Genomic DNA, 23376 nt, shown 5'->3' with positions numbered 1-23376 from the left:
GATAATAAATATAAAAATATTATAATTAAATCCAATATATCAATAAAATCTATAAAAACGTCGTATCAAAAACAATTATCAAATAATGATATCACTTTTTTATTATTCAATTTCCATTGATAATCTGAGTTTGCGAATACAAATACAAATTATGATAACATATCTTTCACAAGACACAAGTCTAAGCCTTTGTTTTATGTGTTACCTATATACACTATTGAAAGTTAATATTATAAATAAAATCGTATTGAGAAAAGGTTCTATTTCTTCTTTAATTTATCTATACTACCTTTAAATTATAATAGTGTGAATACTATATTAATCTAATGAATACTATCTTTAATTTATATTAGTTGATTTTAGTTGTAAGAGCCATTTATACATCATCATTACAGCCTATACAGTCCACTGCTGGACATAGGCCTCCACAAGTTTACGCCAAAAATAACGTGAACTCATGTGTTTTGCCCATAGTCACCACGCTGGGCAGGCGGGTTGGTGACCATTTATACATATTACGTAAAAAATATTTCTTAAAACAATTACTTCCAATCTATTTTGTCCTGCGATGCGGAGTAGAGATATTATGTATCAGATATCTACGCAATTAAATCTAGGCATTGCGTAACTCGACCGCACAGCCAACATTACAAGAAATATTATTATCAACAATAACAGCTTTATCATTGTCGATAGTAAATATATCATATCTTTGATAACGGTATCTGATTCTGCGCTTATGTCATTGAAAATATCCGGATTTTGCGAGTTTAGTTTTTACTTCCGTGACACTTGAATATTAGCTAACTTGTTGTTGTGAATTTTTGAAATTCGAATTGAATCAATTACTATCAATATATGACGCGTTTAGATACATTTTTGCATCTGTGTTGCAAGCTTTTATTGAATTATAATAATATATGAACTATTTCAATTTGATTTTAAAATACAAAGGCCGAAGACGGGCAGCAGCGTCTTCGATGCGATAAAGCCCTACGGTCACCAACTCGCCTGCCCAGCGTGGTGGCTATGGGCAACACACATGAGTTCACGCCATTTTTGGTGCGAACTTGTGAAGGCCTATGTCCAGCAGTGGACTGCGATAGGCTGAAGTGATGAAGTATTTTATGTATGCTTGGTGTGGAGTGACAAAAAGACCCTTCGGTTTAGTGGTGGGGAGCAGTCATCACAAAAATGTTGTGGAGGACAGGCTTATGAGACGTATGTGTATTGTAGCTGTGACATCCTTTTACAAATGTATACCTTTCAGACACTAGGATAATACAAATACCATAATACCCTATTTTTTTTGGCATTAGATTTTTGATATTTAAAAAAAAGTTGCTACGACAGTTTAAACATCTCACGGCTGGAAAAATTCATCTTCTTCATATAGAAAAACATAAAGCTTAAATCATTTACACTGCTCCATTTACTATCACCACCTACTACAAGCTACTTTACTTACAATGACAAAACGACAGCGATCATTAGATACATGTAGCAATAGCGATTAATTGTCTATGGAAACAACAGGAGCTGACGTCGTTACGTGTTCTCCGAAATGCTGAAGAGATCCACAAGGACACAAGCTTAGAGCAGAAACAAATATTTATATGAATACTAAATATTTTCAGCGAGCAGGAATCGAGCACGTGACTGCCGGCGACTACTCGCTACTAAACCAGAAATATTCTCTATTTCTATAGTGTATAAGAATGGACAATGGAAACATTTACTTCGCCATAACATGATTAAACAAACTTAACGTCGTCGTACGTTAAGAATATCTTAAAAATATCCTTCTGTAAAAGCACTTTAAGTCGTCACTTGAGAAATTATAATTATATTCATTTTTAATTAACTAATTTTATATTTTACGTGGTCTGGGTATTTGTGCAGTCCTTGTGGGTCTCCCCACCGTGCCTCGGAGAGCACGTTAAGCCGGTCGTTATCATGTACATCTGATAGCGATCGTTACTCATAGTAGGGAATATATCCGCCAACCAGCATTTTATACTATGTAATGATTACCAAAATCCGATATTCAATAAGTATTAAAAGCTAACTTTCTTTTCATCTGGCTTACTTTCAATTAAACATGCACTTTCACAACTTAAAAAGGTATATTATACAAAGAAAAAAAATACAAGTGATTGTACGATGGGTTTATTTGTATAATTGTGTTTGCTCGCAAACGAAAAAAAACCGACTTCAATTACATCGACGAGTAATGCAACGTAGATCGACGAAAAAATAACCAAGTAACTACGCGTTATTAAAGATTACTCAAAAAGTGGTTATCAAATCTCGATAAAATTTAAATGTGACCACATGATAAACATCAACTTTCGATTGAATTTAAAATTATCAAAATCGGTACACCCAGTAAAAAGTTATTGCGGATTTTCGAAAATTTCCCTCGATTTTTCTGAGATTCCATCAGCAGATCCTGGTTTCCTTATCATGGTACCAAACTAGGGATATTTACTTTCCAACAAAAAAAGAATTATCAAAATCAATACATCCAGTAGAAAGTTATGCGGTATAATACAACGTAGGTCAACGGAAAAAGCGTCAAGTAAAAACGCATTATTAGATATAACTCGAAAATTAGTTGTTAGATCTCAAATAAATTTAAATGGGACCAATTGACACACAACACCTTTCGATTAAAAAAAATTGTCGAAATCGGTCCACCCGGTCAAAAGTTCTGATGTAACATACATAAAAAAAAATACAGTCGAATTGATAACCTCCTCCTTTTTTGGAAGTCGGTTAAAAATAATTGTACCTGGCACATTAGTTCGCATGCCTGAGTGGACAGAATACCTGGCGCTAGAGGTCGTGGGTCAAATCCGTGCTGTCTAGAACCACTAAATATCAATGAATAAATGTATGTAATAAAAACGGATGTTTGTCTGTTTCTAAGATAGGCAACTTGATGCCTATCTTTTAGGTGAAATTTTGTGACAGCCAACTGATAGTTTTTTTTTTTAACATAGAGATATTGAAAAAAACATATTCAAATATTACATTAAGGTTCGTGGCAAGAATCGAACCCACATACTATAGATTGAAAAGCAAGTTAACTGCCAGTCAAGTCCACGGGTTCTTTCGAAGCCGAAACCTAACTACGAAGCCCTTTATTTATCTTCAACATCCGTATTCACTGAGAGAAACTGGCAAAAAACTTGACAGTTATTGTTTTAATCAATACACAGTTCAATAAGTACATATTTACCTATATAACCTGGATATAAACCAGCGTTACTAAATCCACACATTATATATATATTAGAATACCTACTTGGTAAAGTACAAATATACTATTATTTTCAAATCACATCAATAACTTCTCCAAACGATCAAACTCTTTAAACTATAAACTTTAAAATGCTTAAAGGACAATCTTTTAAGTATTTCCTTTCTAAAGAAAACGAAATAAGTATCAGCAAGCTATTACCAAAATACAGACAAAAATTGTTCACCTTAGGAAGACACAAATCAAATCAAAATAGCTTTTTTCAATTAGGCTTCAAAATCACTTTCGAATCGTCATTATAAAAATATTAACAATTTAAAAAGTGATTATTATTATCAAAAGTAAAGCTACAATCGATTCGGAATGTAGATTCTGCAGAGAAGAATCGGCAAGAAACTCCGCAGTTACTCTTTTGAAAAATAATAATTATATAAGCCGTGATTTAGTACAAAATTTGTAATATCTTTCACGAAATAACATAACATTAAAACAATTTATTTACTTATATATTTATTTTATTAATCTAGGACACGCCAGTGTATTAATATGCACTGAATTATTCGTACTTCACACAATGACCAATTATAATCACGTTCTAAAACGTCTTGTTAACGTTTCAAGGAGATTTAGATAACTTGTAGTCACGTAGAACGATTACATTTAGATTAAAAACTGGAATTAATACTGTCTTCGATATCTGTAATAAGTTAAAGAACTAGAACATAAAATAAATGATTATTTATGTGTAAATGATCGCAGGAGAATAAATGTCGCGTGGAATTAATGAGAGCTGATCTTGCTGTCTGTTTTACTATTAAAGAAATATTGCACTTAAAGAAGTATTTTATTAATGATTTATTCATTAAATAAAAATTAAAATAATAATGATTAATAAACGCTTCACACTCAACGGATCCCAGTAGGATCTTTCCTGTGGCGGTGGTCCGGAAACACACAATACACAATCACAACGCCCAGACCACGACTAACATCTATATAGTCGATACAAATGTCTGTCGTGAGCGGGAATCGAACGCGACCACCAGCGCAACAGCCAGTGCTATTACCGCTGCGCCAACGCGTCGTCAAATTATTCAAAATGGCTTCGAAGGCACTTTTGAACAGTAGTTTTACATATAATAATTTATATTTGTTTTAATTAACTAATTATGGTTAAAATTATGTAGATTTTGCAAGGAGTCGGAAATACTATACCGTGCATTTACACTTTAAAAAACTGTTATAAATAATCATCATTATAAAATGAATAATATTTTGTCCACTAAATTCACACATCCATATCATCAATATAATATTAAACTAAATATTATCCTTCAGAATTTAAACTCGTATTAAAATAAAAATTAAATTTATATTCTGGTAATTGTAAAATCATTTAATAAAAAAGATAAAAATTTTAATACTGACACACAATACTATAACTCTAACTCTAATAATTTCTTTCTCAGTATAAATATCTAACCCAATCTTTGCCAAGAGGATTTTTTATTCGGTTTTTTTTTAGTTTAGTATTTGGAGTCATACAGAGCTATAGCATGTTCTACTAGAAGTAGATAAAAAGAGTCCTCTACAAGAAAATCGTAATAAATCAAAGAATTCAACGACGATGCGTCCGTGCAACGGTCACAGCACTTGTTTGAGGCTGTTGCGCTAGAGGTAGTGGGTTCGGTCCCCGCGCATGACAAATATTTTCTTTGGCCATACAGATGTTTGCCGTGGTCTGGGTGCTTGTGCAGTTCTTGTGGATCTCCCCAGCGTGCCTCGGAAAGCACGTTAAGTGGTCGGTCGTAGTTGTTATCATGTACACCTTATAGTGATCGTTACTCATAGTAGGGAATATATCCGCCAACCCGCATTGGAGCAGCGTGGTGGATTAAGCTCTGATCCTTTTCCTAAATTGGGAAAGAGGCCTATGCCCAGCCGTGGGATATTACAGGCTGAATCAAAATGAATTAACTGTTTTAAAACAAAGAGCAAATTGACAATCAATATACATATATCTATATAAAAGTTTTTTCACATCTGGAAAGTTTTTAATTTTGTCATATGTAGTATTTGTTTTTAAACATTCACAAACACTATAAACACTTTCTGTTCTACAAAACTTACGGCGATTGTTATTTTGAAACACCGGTATTTCGGCGACGTCGCAGACGCCATGGTCGCTGTGAGTTTCATAACATTTATTTAACCATACACACACGGTGTGTATTATAGGTAACAGCCAGCTGATATAGCTATTTTTTCAATAAATATACAAAGAAATAATGCATATATACATAAATATAGATATTACACCCAGACTCAGGCGTGAATCGAACCCACAACCCGCAAAGTAGAAACCAAGGCAAAATACAAACTGCGCCCACGGGCTAATCAAAAAGAACATCGCCAATAAGTCCAGTAGAATCAAAGCTTTCATTTGCTGCACACATACAACGAGCGGTCTTATTGTTAAGTGCTACGTATGAATACATAATAACATCATCGTGATGACATGCAAATGTACTGTACCGTTAATTCTCGAAATATTTAGATGTCTTATGCAGAAAGGTCTGTCAATCTCGCTCGAATAACTCAATAAATTACATAGATAGACAGATAGATAGATAGATTTCTATCTGTAGATAGATTAGAGATAAATTGAATAGAAATTTTGATTAATGGCTTAATGTTATGTGAGAATTGATGTGTCGAGATTAAAATATTTATAGACATATTTGTTATGTTCAATAAAATGATATTTGAAAAAGATTTTGATGTCAGTCAATCAGTTCAGCCTACTGCAGTCCACTGCTGGACATAGGCCTCCCCAAGTTTGCGTCAGACATCTCGGTTTTCCGCAATCCTCATCCAGCCTACACCGACAATCTTACGAAGATTTTTTTAATAATATATATTATTTTTTTATCAATCTTACGATTTTGATGTGCATAGCAAATGTATTTTGAATTTTTCTTATTTGTGTAGTCAAATATAGTTAATAATTATAAATATTTATCGCATCTATGAACAAATTGAAAGGCAGTGATGTCTCTCTGCTACAATTTTATGTAATATATTAACTTACTTTTAGTACAAGAACATTTAAACAATGAATCTCCTGATCTTTAAACTAGAAAAATCTTAAGATCAATTTTAAAAATTTAACTTAAATTTATATTTAAAAAAAAATCAAAATATAATTTTTATTATTCATTAATGTTCATTAGTCGTTTAGTGTAATTTATTTTTGTCTTTAAAATGCATTTAATAATAATTAAATTTTCCGTTACTGAAAAAAACTACCAAACCCAAACAGAACCCGTATTATCAATACAATTAACATAACACTAGCATATTTATTATACTCAAGTAAATATTCCGGAAAAATTTTCACGACTATTTTATATAAGTATTAATTAAATAGAACAATGTCCTAATAAAGGAAATATATTAATTTAATTTTAAAATAGTCATGTCTATTTTTATGTCTTTTTAAATTTTGCAAATCTTTAATGATGGGTAAAATATAGTACATGTAGATACATAACAATATAATAAAGGCAAAGATGACATAAGCGTATTTAAAAAGCGTTTCTTGCCGATTTAGCGATGAGCGATTGTATTTGTAAGGCAACGATTCAAAAGTTTTGATTTTGATAATTTTCTAAGTATATATCAATTTTTTAATTACTATACATCATATTAAATATTTTGTTAACTGCTACGATACGTGTTTATCGCTCGCTCTCTGGGCGTTTGTGTATTATGTTTGTTTCCGGACCCCCGTCACAATTCGCATCGAGGCTGCTGAGTCTTACGATTAGCATAATATATTTCTTGATTATCTTTAATAATATTTCTACGTTTATATTTGCATTTGTCACGGTCACAAGAGGGTAGACAAATTAATTTATAGACCCTTAGTACACCAATAATATTATTTTATACATTTAATTGTATAAAACTAGGTCGGCAAACAAGTGTACGGCACATCTATTGGACTTACCGTAGCCTATAGACGCCTGCAATACCAGAAGCATCGCAAGCGCGTTGCTGACCGTAACTCCAATCCCCCCAGGAGCTCTGATCACCTTACTCACCACAGGAACACAACACTGCTTGAAAGTAGTATTATTTATCTGCGATTTTCTGTAAAATCGAGGTACTTAACCGGTCGTGCTGCTTCAGATTTTGAGCAGGATATTCCCTGCTGTGCCCTACCTCAGTTTCATCTATACAATTGTCATGATATAAATAAATAACTTAAACATACACACACGGTCGTCTGTTTCTAATGCTAGCGACTAAATGCCTTGTATTTTAAGTAACAGCTGATTGTCCTAGACACTCAAACTTTAAATAAATTTATATATAAATAATATGTATATAAATATGTATTACACACCCAGACTCGGAAGAATCGAATCCACAATCCCGATACCAAATATTAGTTCCTGCAAACTGCACCAAGGGAATAGTCGACACCTATGATCTTAAAGGCTATAAAAATTGTTTCGGAATTTCCAAAACCGCTTCAAAAGTCAAATAATCTAACTCTTTTTTTTCTCCAATAGCTAAAACTAGCTAGGAATCTATTGATATATGAAAATAATCAGAACTTTGTATGCTACGTTGCTCTATTTTGACCTATTTTTCTACTAAGTTCAGCGTCAGTTATTATGCAATCGTAATTACAGAACTTGGCGATTTGTGGTTCACCATGTAGCCTAGCCCTGACCCATGAGCACAAAACCCAGATAAATATTGCATTTGCACAAAAACGCACTGAAAATTAACTCCGCAAATGAAATAAATTAATAATTATTAATAATTCTATTAATAATAAAACTTTCATCACCATTCCACCATAATTGTACCCTAATGTCCTTTCACTGTCACACAAATATAAAACAATAAAAATATTTATTTTCCTGCAAAAACATATAAATGTGAGGAAAAATAAACAAAATAATTATAATAATAATTATTTTATATATTTTTATTTATTAATTATTTATATAAAACATATCGATGTCCAATAAATATAGCTACCAATCTCACCTTGAACTTGGTACAACGGTTCTATTAAAATGTACGCTCATTCAGTAAGGAAACGATGTTGGAAAGTATTGCAGTACAACAAGGTTAACCGCTTCAATACACAATTATTAGTTAACACTACGTAATGATATAGAGGAAAACAATGTTCGTTTAAAGCCATACCTCATATAATACTTAAAGATTTTAATAATTCTTACACAATTAACAAAGACTTTGAAATGATACTGTAGCTCCAATTTAACGAAACAGTTAAAACAAAAATACAAACATGGTAATTTATCAAATTACAAACAATTTTCACGGTAACATTGTCATTTTGTATACTTTTGAGTCTTTGTACAATTATGTTCAAAGTTAATTTGAAGCGACCATAAGGAATAAAGCAAGATACTCCACAGATTCTATTTTGCATAACATTTTCGATTATTTAAATATATAAAAAAATAAATTATTATATATTGAATAACAATTTGTCTATCGAGACAGTGCAAAATTCCTAACAACTCTGTAACCAGTTCCTAACTCGTTTTCAAAACATCATAAGCTATAATTAAGCAATACAGTTTACCTCTCGTACACGCCGAACCCCGTCCAGAGCTTGATTTATGAGATACAGTGGAACAGATAACATTATTAATTAATACTGATTATCTAAGCCGCGAATCTCGTCTGACCTCAAAACGAAAGTTGTTTTGAAATGAAAGATTGAGATACAAGTACAACGACTCTATCAAAACACTCAACATTCATAACATGTAGATGCTAATCAGATAATAACAAGTGGTTAAGGGATTCCCTTAAATATTCATTGCAATATTTTTTTGCACTTTAAAATATTTTCTTTCTTTTTTTTTTCTTATCACGATAACACAAAGCTCGTTGTCAGTAATTACAAATTTTAAGTAACTAATACTAAGGGCTAGTTAAGTTATAATAACTTAAGTAGAACGTAACTGGAAATATGATTCATAATGTTTTTCAAACAAATAATAATTCAATATAACTATTTAAGTGAATTTCGAACATTCGGAAAAGGATACAGCACTTAAGATAAATTTACTCGAGAGATTATTAAATTTAAGATGAAGACTATTAGACGTTTTAATCTCAGCATAACAATACATTGCTGGTTAATTTAAGATGTACAATTTCTAAAAAAAATCCATTTCAATTCATAATAAAGGGCCGGCCTTTACCTTTTATATATTAAATTAAATTTACGTATTAAAAAACCTACAGAAAATGTACAATATCCTTGAACATGTTTAAAATCGATTTATTTCAAAGTCAAAGAAATTTTATTATTAACAAGTGAAAGCCCTAAGCATTGACTTCAATAATAGTCTAAATGCGTGTACTTTGGTCCTATTCATTATCAATCGTTTAACTATATTTGCCATTATTTCTCTCTCTGTTATCTCTTGTTAAACATTGTGCGCAAAAAAAATCTTAATTTGGATACTTTGTGGTAATATATACCAAAAAATGTAAACCTTTCTAAAATTAAATATCTTCTTCCACAGATAAGGATGAGGGAAGACAGGAACGAGAATGTAGCAGACGTGACCGTCAAAGAACCAGACAATCACACGGAAGAAACACAAGAGACTCCAGAAGACAACCTAGAAGATAACCCAGAGGATAATATGCAAAAGCAGATAAACTCTGCTGTGAATAACGAAACAATGAAATATACAGACGCCGCTATTAGACAACGCGAAAATGAAAAGACATACATTCAAAATATTAAGAATTCTAGTTCAGGACTTACCTTAGGAGATTTGAAAGAAGAAGCTTTACTAAGTGATTCTAAAACTGTTACAAGATTTTCACCGGGTTGGAATCAGGTAACATTTTATATTTAAATAGAACAAGTGCAAATTAAATTATTCCTCATTAGAAATACATTGACACACCAACGCTTGCAGAGATTAGTTCTAGCGTCGCAGTTTGATATTTGGCAAATTATCAATGTTTGAATTAGCGTAAAAAAATTAGGTTATTGTGACAAAAGTAATGTACGTATAGTTGTAGATCTCTCGAAAGTCTTATCAGAAACATGAATTTCTTTTTATGAAATAGCTAGTTAGTGTCTCTCTGGACAAAGGCCTCTTCTCCAATATAGCAAAATGATTGGAGTGCTGTTGTGAGTTGGCTGATACAATAGGAAGTATAAAAATAATATAAGTAAAAAACAGTTTTGTGCCTAACCAAAATATAAACGCAAATGTGTGTTTGTTTGACTGTACGAATCACGACATTTAATAGTCACTTTTCGGAATATATAGATTATATGATATATAGCCTACATGTCACGCTACGACTTAAGGAACAGAGCAGTGACCAAAAGTATTGGCTTATCTGATATGTGTCGAGACATGATCTGAAGTATCTTATCTATTCTAATACAAATAGAGAAGAATTTCTTGTTTTTAACTGAGTTTTCAAATACTAACTGTTGAGTTGCTTAACTGTTTGTCTTATCAAAGTCATCCAATAATACAACATCCTAATACCGATTGCTTTTTTTATAGAACTAGGTCGACAAACAAGTGTACGGCTCACCAGATGGTACCTAATAGATTTCGCGTATACTTAGCTTTTACACGCTTTTAGATAGCGCGTTGCTGTCTCCATCCCCAAATCCCCCCACCCTTCCAGGAGCTTAGGTCACCTTACCCACCACAGGAACACATCACTGCTTGAAAGTAGTATTATGCACCTCTAACATTCTGTAACATCAAGGTACTTTCCCAGTGAGGCTGCTCCTGCAGGATATTTCTTGCTCTGCCCTAACTTATTTAAACTTTTCTTTATGTTTGTACTTAACGAATGTAATTGTAAGACTTTAAACCTTATTTTAATGAACACATGTATTATTTTACATTGACGATTCAAAATACCTATTAAAGCCTACTTGAATAAAGTAAAATATTATTTTTGATCCATTTCGAACTATATTTTTATCCATTAACAAGTAGGGACTATTATTTAGGAACTAGGGACTCAATTAGCAATGATATATCATCAAACCCGCAGTGGAACAGCACGAAGATTGTGCTCCAAGCTTTCGCCTACGTATAGAAAGAGGCCTAAGCCCAGCAGTGGGATGTTACAGGCTAAATCAATCAATCAAATATAGGCTGTAATAGATCAATAAATACAAGTTGTCTAGTGTCTTATAAAATTCCTTTTGGTACGGATGTATGAGTAATGTTATATGTAGTACAAATTCTAAACAGGGTCATGACCCCGCTATCTGCGCGTGCGCACATCGAGCGTCGGACACGTGACACGATTACAGTTCGATTACATAGTAAATTGTAACTTACTAATAAGTTGCTGATAACGAATTAATTATTCGTTGATTGCTGTTACTAAAGAAGATAGTCGAAAATTTTGTTTATTTTATGGTATTTGGTTCATTAACTTTAGACATTACTTAGGTATATGTGTAGTCTTTCTATATTATTGTCATAGAGTTAAGATTGGTTCGTAACAACTAAATTCTGTTACTGCTTTCACTAAAAAAAGCCTCAGTATAGGAAACAAACACAAACGAACTCTGAGTCATATATTTTTATATATCCACTAGCTCGCAACAGCTTAATGGCTTAAGATTTAACCCTTCTTTTTCGTACAAGACATCCCTTTGCTCAGAATACTAAAGTTTTCTAAGGTATAGTTGTTAGCTAGTTTTTCTCATCCACGTTAATTGTAGTTTATAATGGCGCTACAGTTATTCTGTTGATATTAGAAGTGCTGAAAAAATATGAAGGCTTATATTCATTCTAAAAAAAAATACAAATATAGTTGCAATATTTTTTTAATCTATTTATATAAAAAAAATTGTCGATTTATATTTAAAAAAATGGCGGCACGAAGTGCCCTTGGTTAAATAATATTCAGGATAATACGTATATACAAAATTGCATCCGAAAAGCTTACCTATCGGGTTGGCAGAGCCGATTATTAAACAGGTTACGAACACAAACATCAATACCTTAAACCAGTTCTCAACCAATCCAGTAGATTCACGTAGAAAACAAGTTAAAAAGCACAAAGCATAAAAAATTTAAACCATTAACATTATCATTCCAGACCCTGGCATCAACAGCAGCTATCGTAATGACCTTCACCGCCGGTCTCACCTCAGGTTACTCAGCCATCCTACTGCCTCAATTGAAAGGAAATGACAGCACCATCCCTTGTGATGAAAGCACCGCCTCTTGGATTGGTAAGCATTAAAATAAATTACAACTTGACCATTGCATAAATCAGTTGAGGTAGGCACAGCAGGAAATATCCTGCTCAAAATCTGGAGCAGCCCGACTCAGGCAGCCCTCAGATAGTACTTAAGCTTAAGTAAGGTTTCCTGGAAGAAATCGCTATCGAGCGATAAGGCCGCCTCATTGCGCATTATACTTTTTTTTTCTTTACAATTCTGTATTAAATTACTCTATGTGGTGTACAATAAAGAATAAACAAAAAAATAAATAAATAAAAATAAGCCCTATAGAAGATCACAGCTAAATAATACTGCTCCCGAGTAATGTAGTGTTCCTGTAATGAATAAGATGGCCAGAACTCCTGGGGAGGGTTACGGGTAGGGTAGCAAAGTGCTGGCGATGCTTCTAGTATCGCAGGAGTCTATACGCTACGGTAGCCGACCTCAACGTGTAAAAATAAATTGTATGATCTAGTCTTACTAATTGTACTAATTGTATTTTAGTCACACTTTCATCACAAAGTTACATAATGCAAAAGTAATAGACCCTGATAATTATCACTAAAACTTTGTTAACATTTAAGGCTACATGTTCAGGTTGTATGTATGTATATGTATGTATCAGGTTGATTAAATAAAATCGACATCTCTAAAAAATATTATGCAAAATTTTGGTATTTTCTATTTTTGAGGAAAAAATACTAATAAATAAGGCTTTAGATTATTTTGCTACTACCACAATGACCTTATTACCCGACTGCCAAGGAAGGGTTATGTTTTTCGCGCGTATCTTGTATGTATGTATGTATGTTTGTATGTAATATTCTTTACTACCTCATATTTCCAGAACCACTGAACGGATTTACATAATTGAGGTATCGTTAGGTTTGTCTTAGTTGCCCAAGTGTTCTTAGATAGGTGATATTAAAAAAAATCAAACATGGCGGCTGCGCGAAGCCATTGTAGTTAATGAAAAAAAATTTTTTTCCTCGAATACTACAATATGGGTATCAAATTGAAGGGCACAATACAAGGATTTTAAAAAGGTATATTATGATTATTATTACCGTAATACTAATAAAGAAATACAATATTAAAGTTTAAAAAATGTGGACTTTGCTCTTTCCCTCGCCTATGCCATGCCAAACTCGCCTCCTAGGCGACGATCAACTTCGGGGTGTAGCCTTTCTAATAAAATACAATGGTTAAAAAAAACATACAATTAAAATTACAAATAAAAATTAATAAATGTCACACCAATTTACAATTACATTAATAAAATCAATAACAAATACATAATACCAATTACAAACAAATAATTTTAATAATAATTTCATTATATTAAAACTAATAGTTGTTGACTTAAGCAGTCACCTATTTGCTAAAGGTCAGGCTTACGTTGCTTTGAGCAGAGTGAGATCTTTCTCCGGGCTTGCTATCAGTTCTCTTGACCCTAAAAATTACTTAATCAACCACATGATGTAAACTGTTTTAATTAATTGAACCGATTACGTAATTTGTCTGACTAAAAAGACATAAATAAAATAATAATTAAAAAAAAAAACAAAAAACCCGCCTGCGTGAAGAACAACTAATAGAAAATCAACTGAAAAAGCTGGAACAAGATAAAAATTCAATATGCACACAAAGTCAGCGAAATAAATAGAAACAATATCAAACATTTTGTGCTGTGCATTTAAAATATATTGTTAAGGACACACAAAGAAACTAGCGCCATCTAGCGGCAACCATTGAAACCACGCAAATACAGAGACCGCATGAAACTCTCTACTCAATACTAGATGGCGTTAGTGGTACTACTGTGGAACTATATAGAAGTATAGTCTCGAAAACCGGGTACATGCGCGAACTTTCCAGAATGGTCTGGGCCTCGCGTCGGCCGATATAAATAGCCGCAGGTAGGCGAGCGAGTACAGTTCAGTTTGAGCGATCTTCGAGGCGACTTCAAGAGTGAAAACTAGTGATCAAGAGTGGTACCAGCGAAACCTACGACATTGGCTACGACTGAGGACATCGTGAGTGCTTAGTGTTTGAACTTAGTGCTTAGTGTTTAAACCTAGTGCTTTGTGTTGGACCTAGTGCTAGTGAATAAAGTCTTGAAAAGAGTCAGCAGGTCTTTCTCTCCAAATCCTTCGAACCCTAACACGTAACAACTGGTGTCGGAAGTGAGATTTGGAGATGCCATTGACTCCGAGAGAAGACTTTAAGGACGTCAAGGGCGTCAGGACAAGGGCGCAACGAGCTGCGGAGGCCACACCTACTGGGGACCACGCTCCGCCCACCGTGGACCAAGCCCCGCCCACTGACCCCGCCTATCAAGGCCCCGCCCACCCAGGTTCAGGCCCCGCCCACTCAGGCTCAGGCCCCGCCCACTCAGGCTCAGGCCCCGCCCACTCTGGCTCAGGCCCCGCCCACTCGGACTCAGGCTCCGCCTACTTTGTCTCAAGCGCCGCCCACTGGATCCGCCCACCTTACCACGCCCACCAGCGACACCGTAGCTTTTACAGACTCTCAAGTGGCTCTTCAATTAGGAAGTTTAATTAAATTAATGGAGCAAACAAGTTTAAAATTGCAAGAATCACAAGAGCAGCAAAGGGCTGAAATTCGTAATGCTTTGCAAGAATCACAAGAGCAAACAAGTCTCAAATTGCACGAATTACAAGAGCAAACAAATTTCAAATTGCAAGAATCACAAGAGCAACAAAAAGAGCTCCAAGAGAAAACGCTTTGGGCTATAAAAGATGTTAGCGACGCGGGGACTAAGCTTCGAAAAGATATCGACGTAGTGGAAGAACGAGTTACCGGGTTAGGAGTGGATGTTGAAAATGTGAAAACCGGCCTCACTGAACTACAGATGAAAGTAGTGCGCCTTGAAACCACGGGAGTCGCGATGTCTAGTGGAAGTACCGGGGTGGCGCAAGGACCAAGAGTGAAAGTGCCTCCATACGACGGTACTACTCCGTGGAACGCTTATCGTCAACAATTCCAGACTGTTGCAACTGCCAACGGATGGACGGAAGAGCAATGCCTGACCGCTCTCACTGTTGCACTCAGAGGGCAAGCTTTGTCGGTTTTGGAAGCCCTGCCACATACAGGAAACGGGTTCCAAGACTTGATGGAGGCACTTGAATCCCGATACGGAGAGCGACACCTGGAACACGTGTTCCGTGCCCAACTGCGTGACAGAGTCCAACGCTCAGGAGAAGGACTACAACAATGGGCGTTGGAAATTGAGAAACTCGTCAGGAAGGCACACCCAGGAGCAGACACCAAGATGGTAGACACGAATATTGTTCAAGCATTTGTCGACGGAATCAAAGACCTGGAGGTCAGAGCTGCAGTGAGGCTTCGTCACCATACATCGTTAAAGGAAGCATTGGCGCATGCTTTGGAGGTTGAGGCTGTTCGCCATGACATACGGCAGACCCATAAGATCCGTGAGGTCTCTGAGGAAGTCAAGGAGGTTAAGGCTCCTACGAAGAAAAGTTCTGGAGTTATGTGCTACAAGTGCGGCGAAAGGGGTCATCTTCAGCTCAACTGCCCGCAGAAGGAAACCCAGATAGCAAGGATGAAAAGGATCGAGGAACAAATAGAGGAGCTGAAGAAACAAGGGGCTTCGTCCCTTGGACGGGAGCAGGGAAACGAATGAAAGCCAGGACTAAGGGGCGAGTGCTGGCTGACGCAGAGGAAGCCCCAATAACTGTTATCTCCCAGGCATGCAGCGGGAATAGTCTTGCGATTCAGGGGACTATTAACGGGACGGATTGCAAAATGACTCTAGACACAGGAGCCTCTAGAACAATAGTGAACCCAAAGCTGGTAAAAGCTGCAAGGGGACACAAGAGGAGAATTAACTGTCGGCTTCTTACGGCCTCCGGTCAGCCAATACCCGTCCTGGGAGAGATGTCAGTTACGATGTATGTAGGGGGGTCCTCATACTCTCATAACGTTATCGTGGCTGAGATTATGGATGATTGCATCTTGGGTTTGGATTTTATGAAGAAACATAACTGCAGAATTAATGTCACTGACGGAGTTTTCAAGTGTGGTGAAGAAGAAATCTTCATTCTTGGTGGTGCTTGCGGGAAAGTTGCATGTGTAAAGAAAGTCATTATACCTGGAAGAGCAGAAGCTCGGGTGTTGGTGAAACTACCGATAACTGGAAAGAAAAAGTCAAACAGATGCGTGTTGATCGAAGACACACCTACCAAGACATCGGCGCAAAAACTGATGACGGCGAGAACCCTTGTTAGTGGAAGCAGTAACGCTGTGGTCAAGGTTTTGAACCTTGATGATCGCGAGATCTGCTTGAACAAAGGTGACGTCATTGGAAAATGTGAAGAAGTTGTCTGGATGAAAAAGTGTAGTTCGATGACAGGCGCAGACTTGGCAAAGAGCAACAACTACGAATTAGTGACTGAGCTACTCGATGACTGCAAGAGTAATCTTACTTATTCGCAGAGCATGAAAGCCAAGAAGTTTTTACAGCGCTACGCGAATATCTTCTCCAGTCACGAAGGGGACCTTGGAAGAACGTCGGTGGTCCAGCACCGGATAGATACCGGAAGCGAGAGACCAATTCGTCAACGAGCAAGACGAATACCAATCGCAAAGGAAAAGGAAGTTGAAGGCCTTTTAGAGGACATGAGAAGGAATAAGATTATTGAACCGTCTGCAAGTCCGTGGTGCTCACCTGTTGTATTAGTGAAAAAGAAAGATGGTAGCACGAGATTTTGTGTAGACTATAGGCGTCTCAATGATGTCTCTAAGAAGGACAGTTACCCGTTACCTCGAATCGACGACACTTTGGATACCTTGAGTGGCATGAAATGGTTCTCAACCCTAGATCTAAAATCTGGATACTGGCAGGTGGAAATTCATCCAAAAGACAAGGAGAAGACAGCTTTCTCGACCGGTAAAGGTTTATGGCAATTTAAAGTCATGCCCTTCGGATTGTGCAATGCACCTGCCACATTCGAGCGACTCATGGAGTGTGTACTGGCAGGCTTAGTTGGAGAGGCTTGCTTAGTCTACTTAGATGACGTCATCATTGTCGGCCGTGACTTCGAGGACCATTTGCAAAACTTGGAGCGAGTTTTCGCTAAAATAGAGGGGGCCAAATTAAAGTTGAACCCGAAAAAGTGTCGTTTATTCAGGAATAAGGTCAGTTATCTCGGCCATGTTATCTCCAGTGATGGAATCCAGACAGACCCGGAGAAACTGGAAGCAGTCCAAAAATGGCCTACCCCTAAGGACAAAACCGAAGTGCGGGCATTCCTCGGACTGTGCTCATACTACAGGCGTTTTGTTAAGGGATTCTCAGAGATAGCCAAGCCATTACATCGGCTGACAGAAGATAAACGACAATTTAGTTGGGATGGGACTTGTGAAGATTCTTTTCAGAAACTGAAAAAACATCTGTGTGAAACACCAATCCTGGGATATCCACAAACCAAAGGTCGATTTATAGTCGACACGAATGCAAGCAACACGGCCATTGGAGGGGTGTTATCTCAAAAACAGGGTGAAAGAGAAGTAGTTATTGCATATTTCAGCAAATCTTTATCCAAGCCAGAGAGAAACTACTGTGTGACAAGAAGAGAACTCTTGGCTGTTGTAAAGACGCTACAACATTTCAACAAGTATCTCATCGGCAGACAGTTTTTACTCCGAACTGATCACGCAGCCTTGAAGTGGCTACTGCAATTCAAGAACCCAGAAGGTCAAGTAGCTCGATGGATTGAGCAGCTTCAGGAGTACGACTTCAAGGTGGAACACCGCAGCGGAAAGATGCATGGGAATGCCGATGCACTCTCACGAAGGCCGTGTTCGGAAGACTGCAAACACTGTGTTAAGCAAGAATCTAATGAAGTAACATTAAAGCTAACAAGAACAAGTCCTTTGGGTATCTGGGAGAGTGATGCTATGAGGGAAGCTCAAGAAAGAGATGACGACCTTCGGCACATCATCACATGGAAGAAACGGGGTGACGTAAAACCAATCTGGAGTGAGGTTGCACCCACTGGCGCTGTCACTAAGGCGTACTGGGCTCAATGGGACAGTCTGATACTTCAAAACGGAATACTCTACCGGAAATGGGAGAAGACTAACGGCAGAGAGTTCCACCTTCAGATAATTGTCCCAAGAACGAGAGTACCAGATGTTCTCCGTGAAATACATGATGGCGTATCAGGAGGTCATCTAGGCGTCAAGAGGACGTTAACAAAAGTGCGAGAACGATTCTACTGGTTGCATTGTCGAGATGATGTACAGGATTGGTGCCGCAAATGTACTACTTGCGCTGCTGTAAAAGGACCACAGACCAGGAGCCGTGGGAATCTGCGATTGTATAACGTCGGTGCACCGTGGGAACGAATTGCAGTTGACGTAGCGGGGCCATTTCCTGTAACGGAATCGGGAAACAAGTATTTTATGGTCGTCATGGACTACTTCACCAAATGGCCCGAAGTGTTCGCCATACCAAACCAAGAAGCTACAACAGTTGCTTCTAAGTTAGTCGAAGAAGTGATATGTCGCTTTGGCGTGCCTCTAGAAATCCATTCCGATCAGGGCAGGAACTTCGAATCGCAAGTATTCCAGGAAGTGTGCAGAATTTTGGGCATGCATAAGACGAGGACCACCGCGTACCATCCACAGTCTGATGGAATGGTTGAGAGGTTTAACCAGACCCTTGAGAGGCATTTGGCGAAATTGGTAGACGACAAACAAAAAGATTGGGACAAGTATATACCACTCTTCCTTCTGTCGTACCGGACCGCCGAGCATGAGAGCATAAAAGCTACCCCGGCGTATGTCAATTACGGTAGAGAATTACGAATACCAGTAGACCTATTGACTGGAGGGGCACCGGAGGGACCAAATACCGTACAAGACTATGTCAGCGATTTAAGGAAAAAAATGCGCTATATACACGCCTTGGTTCGGGAAAATGGGTTACATTCAAGCGAGAACATGAAAACCAGATACGACCGGAAATCGAACACGAGCGGCTTCAAGGAAGGGTCACTGGTGTGGCTGCATAACCCAACCCGCCGGAAAGGGAAATCGCCAAAGCTGCAGACCAAGTGGGACGGTCCATACAAAGTGGTTACCCGACTGAATGATGTGACTTACAGGATTCAAAAGCAACCAAGAGGGACATTCAAAGTGGTACACATAGACCGTCTGGCGCGTTACCATGGCAGTAACAACGATGCTCGGGACGAGCATCTCTAAGAGGGGAGTAGTGTTAAGGACACACAAAGAAACTAGCGCCATCTAGCGGCAACCATTGAAACCACGCAAATACAGAGACCGCATGAAACTCTCTACTCAATACTAGATGGCGTTAGTGGTACTACTGTGGAACTATATAGAAGTATAGTCTCGAAAACCGGGTACATGCGCGAACTTTCCAGAATGGTCTGGGCCTCGCGTCGGCCGATATAAATAGCCGCAGGTAGGCGAGCGAGTACAGTTCAGTTTGAGCGATCTTCGAGGCGACTTCAAGAGTGAAAACTAGTGATCAAGAGTGGTACCAGCGAAACCTACGACATTGGCTACGACTGAGGACATCGTGAGTGCTTAGTGTTTGAACTTAGTGCTTAGTGTTTAAACCTAGTGCTTTGTGTTGGACCTAGTGCTAGTGAATAAAGTCTTGAAAAGAGTCAGCAGGTCTTTCTCTCCAAATCCTTCGAACCCTAACACGTAACAATATTAATACGGTAGTCCTTCGAAACTTTATGCAACGCCGTAGATAATATGCAGTCGGAGGCATGAAATTGAAGGATAAGTCAAATCATTCTCTCTTTGTGCATGTCTCCGACTGCATGTTATGTACGACGTTGAATAAAGTTTCGAAGGACTACCGAATTAATATATTTTAAATGCACAGCACAAAATGTTTGATATTGTTTCTATTTATTTCGCTGACTTTGTGTGCATATTGAATTTTTATCTTGTTCCAGCTTTTTCAGTTGATTTTCTATTAGTTGTTCTTCACGCAGGCGGGTTTTTTGTTTTTTTTTTTTTAATTATTATTTTATTTATCCTTTAAATGTTATTTAAACACTTTTACTAATCTAGCATTCGTCGCTCGTAGATTGTTCTCGAAACACCACTTTTGCTATAATTAATTCATTAAAATAATTTTGATTTGTAAAACGACTCAAGGTGCTTTGAAGTTCAATTGAAAAAAGTAGTTTTTAATTTTTATTTTGATCGACATTTTTAAGGCCTTATATAAACCTACAGTAACTCGAGTTTGTGTAAAATTTCTTCAAAGTTTCGTTATGATGTGGTAATGTGAATTTAATAACAAGTCAAAATAAAAAGAAGGAAATATCAAAATATTATCACGTGCCTGTCATATCTGTCACATACACATAGATATATTATACAACGCGAACTGTCAAACGCGTAATCGTTGCGTCTTCCGATATTTTTTTTTTAATTTTCCATCCCATAAGAGCCTTTTACAAAAGATTTAAAAACTTTAGGCAAAAAAAACGGCATTTTTGAGGTATGCGCTCAATAACTCAATTAGCTATTCATTTCTATTTGTGTCAATTAGTTATTAGCTAAGAAATCTAATCCTTCTTTACCGCAATCATGGTGTAACTGTAGATGTAAAAGTCAAGAACTATTGAACCATGAAGGAATCTAAATAGGGATTAACTAGTAAGGTTCAACTTAATGATTACATGTTCAGAAATATTTTTACTTCTAAACTTTTGTCATAATATCAATTAAAAAATAATATGTAAAAATTTAAGAATGAATAACTCAAGTAATAGTTTTGACTTTTACAAATTAAAACAAACGAAAAATAATTAATAATTAATTTTAACCTTGACCTATCAATAATCAACATTTTGACGACGCGTTGGCGCAGCGGTCATAGCACTGGCTGTTGCGCTGGCGGTCGCGGGTTCGATCCCCGCTCACGAAAGACATTTGTATCAGCCATATAGATGTTTGTCGAGGTCTGGGCGTTCTGCTTGTATATTGTGTGTGTTTTGTGTGAAGTGCTTATTTAACCTAAAAAAATAATTATCAAAATCCAGTATGGTGTACCTAGTCCTTCGAAAGCTATGCACTTTCATAAATCAAACTTGTTCCATGTAGATACATAATAACCACTCACAGTATAACGATACAAGCATGTAAAGACGCACACATAAACAAGCATAAAATATTACTCACAAACAAGGGTAAATGAACTTTTAATTAATACCTATATATGTATCCCACATCTTCTATAAAAGTAAATATCATTTGCAGAGTCGATAAGTTTAATTGACTAATTGACTATAAAATATAAGACCTCAGCGAGAAATATGTGTGTATTACATAGATAATTATTATAAATGATTTACATAAAAACAATGACGCTTTATTCATAATTATTTATTGTGATGCAATTTCTAGACTGAAATATATAATTATTATTGCACGATTGATCGTAATATTACATAATCAATCCTTTTTTATATACAACTAGGTCGGCAAATAAGCGTACGGCTCACCTGATGGTAAGTGATTACCGTAGCTTATACACGCCTGCAACACCAGAAGCATCGAGCATCGCAAGCGCGTTCCCGACCCTACCCTTAATGACTCTCAGGAACTCTGGTCACCTTACTCACCACAGGAACACAACACTGCTTGAAAGCAGTATTATTTAGCTGTGATCTGCTATCGTGATTTTCTATAGAATTATTACTATAGTCATCTTAATTATCCCCATATCGTAATAGAAACTGAAATTGCAAATAATTTGAGTAAAACAACGCGGAACGTATATTTGAATAAATTAAAAATAGGATAATTTACAGTTAAAAAATAAATTCAAAATAAAAAAGTGTATTCATTAAAAAACATAATTCATATTTTTTTGTATCGCAATTTAAATGTAAAATTAGATTATTACATTACATAGTATAAAACAAAGTCGCTTCTGTCTGTGTCTGTGTGTTTAGATCTTTAAGACTACAAAAACGAATTTTGATACGGTTTTCTTTGGTAAATAGAGTGATGCTAGAGAAAGGCTTATATGTATCACTACTCATCATCCCTACAGCCTATCGCAGTCCACTGCTGGATATAGGGCTGCACAAGTTCGCGCCAAAAAGGCCGTGAACGTGGCCGGTCAGCTTTATAAGTTCCAAGGTGGTAGTGGAACTGTGCTATCCCTTAGTTGCCTCATACGACACCCACGGGAAGAGAGGGGGTGGCTATATTCTTTAATGCCGTAGCCACACAGTAATACATGCATAATATAGTAGAGTGATAATGCGTATTTACTTGACTATTTTTTCGTCTACCTACGTTGTATTACTTGTCGATATAATTGAAGTCGGTTTTTCTTCGTTTGCCAGCAAACACAATCATTACGGGTATACACGATTAAGGTGATTTATTTTTAAAATCGAGAACTGTTGCTCGTCATGTAGTCCCATTTAAATGTTAAAGACATCTGAAGAGGAACCGCTTTTTTATCCCTGATTATGCTAATTTAATTGACTCTATTATCGACTTCATATTCCGTATTTATCTGCTCGTTGATGTTATTGAAGTCCGTTTTGTTTCCGTTTGCGAGCGAACACCGTTATTTCAAATTAATTAAATTGTGTTAAAACTCGAAAGAATATCTTATTAACATGCAACTGGTTTTAAATGAAATTGTTGTGAGTCACAAGCAATTTTGTTATTCCGAAAAACCTTAGCTTGAAAACAGTAACAATATAATAAACTCTGGTTCGGAACAACTACGGATAATATCAATATAATATAT

The 23376-nt window shown here is 36.4% G+C and overlaps 1 protein-coding gene across 1 annotated transcript in view; it reads left to right on the top strand.

Moving 5' to 3' along the window:
- The window catches only part of LOC123666495 (facilitated trehalose transporter Tret1-2 homolog), a 38906-nt gene that overhangs the window by 13013 nt on the left and 2517 nt on the right, over positions 1-23376 (top strand). Inside the window, exons 2-3 of the mRNA XM_045600583.1 lie at positions 9856-10179; positions 12434-12569. Of these exons, the coding sequence (XP_045456539.1) occupies positions 9862-10179; positions 12434-12569 (454 nt within the window). The 5' untranslated portion in view covers positions 9856-9861. The remainder of the gene's footprint in view (positions 1-9855; positions 10180-12433; positions 12570-23376) is intronic.

The sequence above is a fragment of the Melitaea cinxia genome, chromosome 26 (assembly GCF_905220565.1).
Source record: "Melitaea cinxia chromosome 26, ilMelCinx1.1, whole genome shotgun sequence".
Lineage (NCBI taxonomy): Eukaryota > Metazoa > Arthropoda > Insecta > Lepidoptera > Nymphalidae > Melitaea > Melitaea cinxia.
The sequence above is the reverse complement of the archived record's forward strand: the minus strand, read 5'-3'. Positions and strand labels throughout refer to the sequence as shown.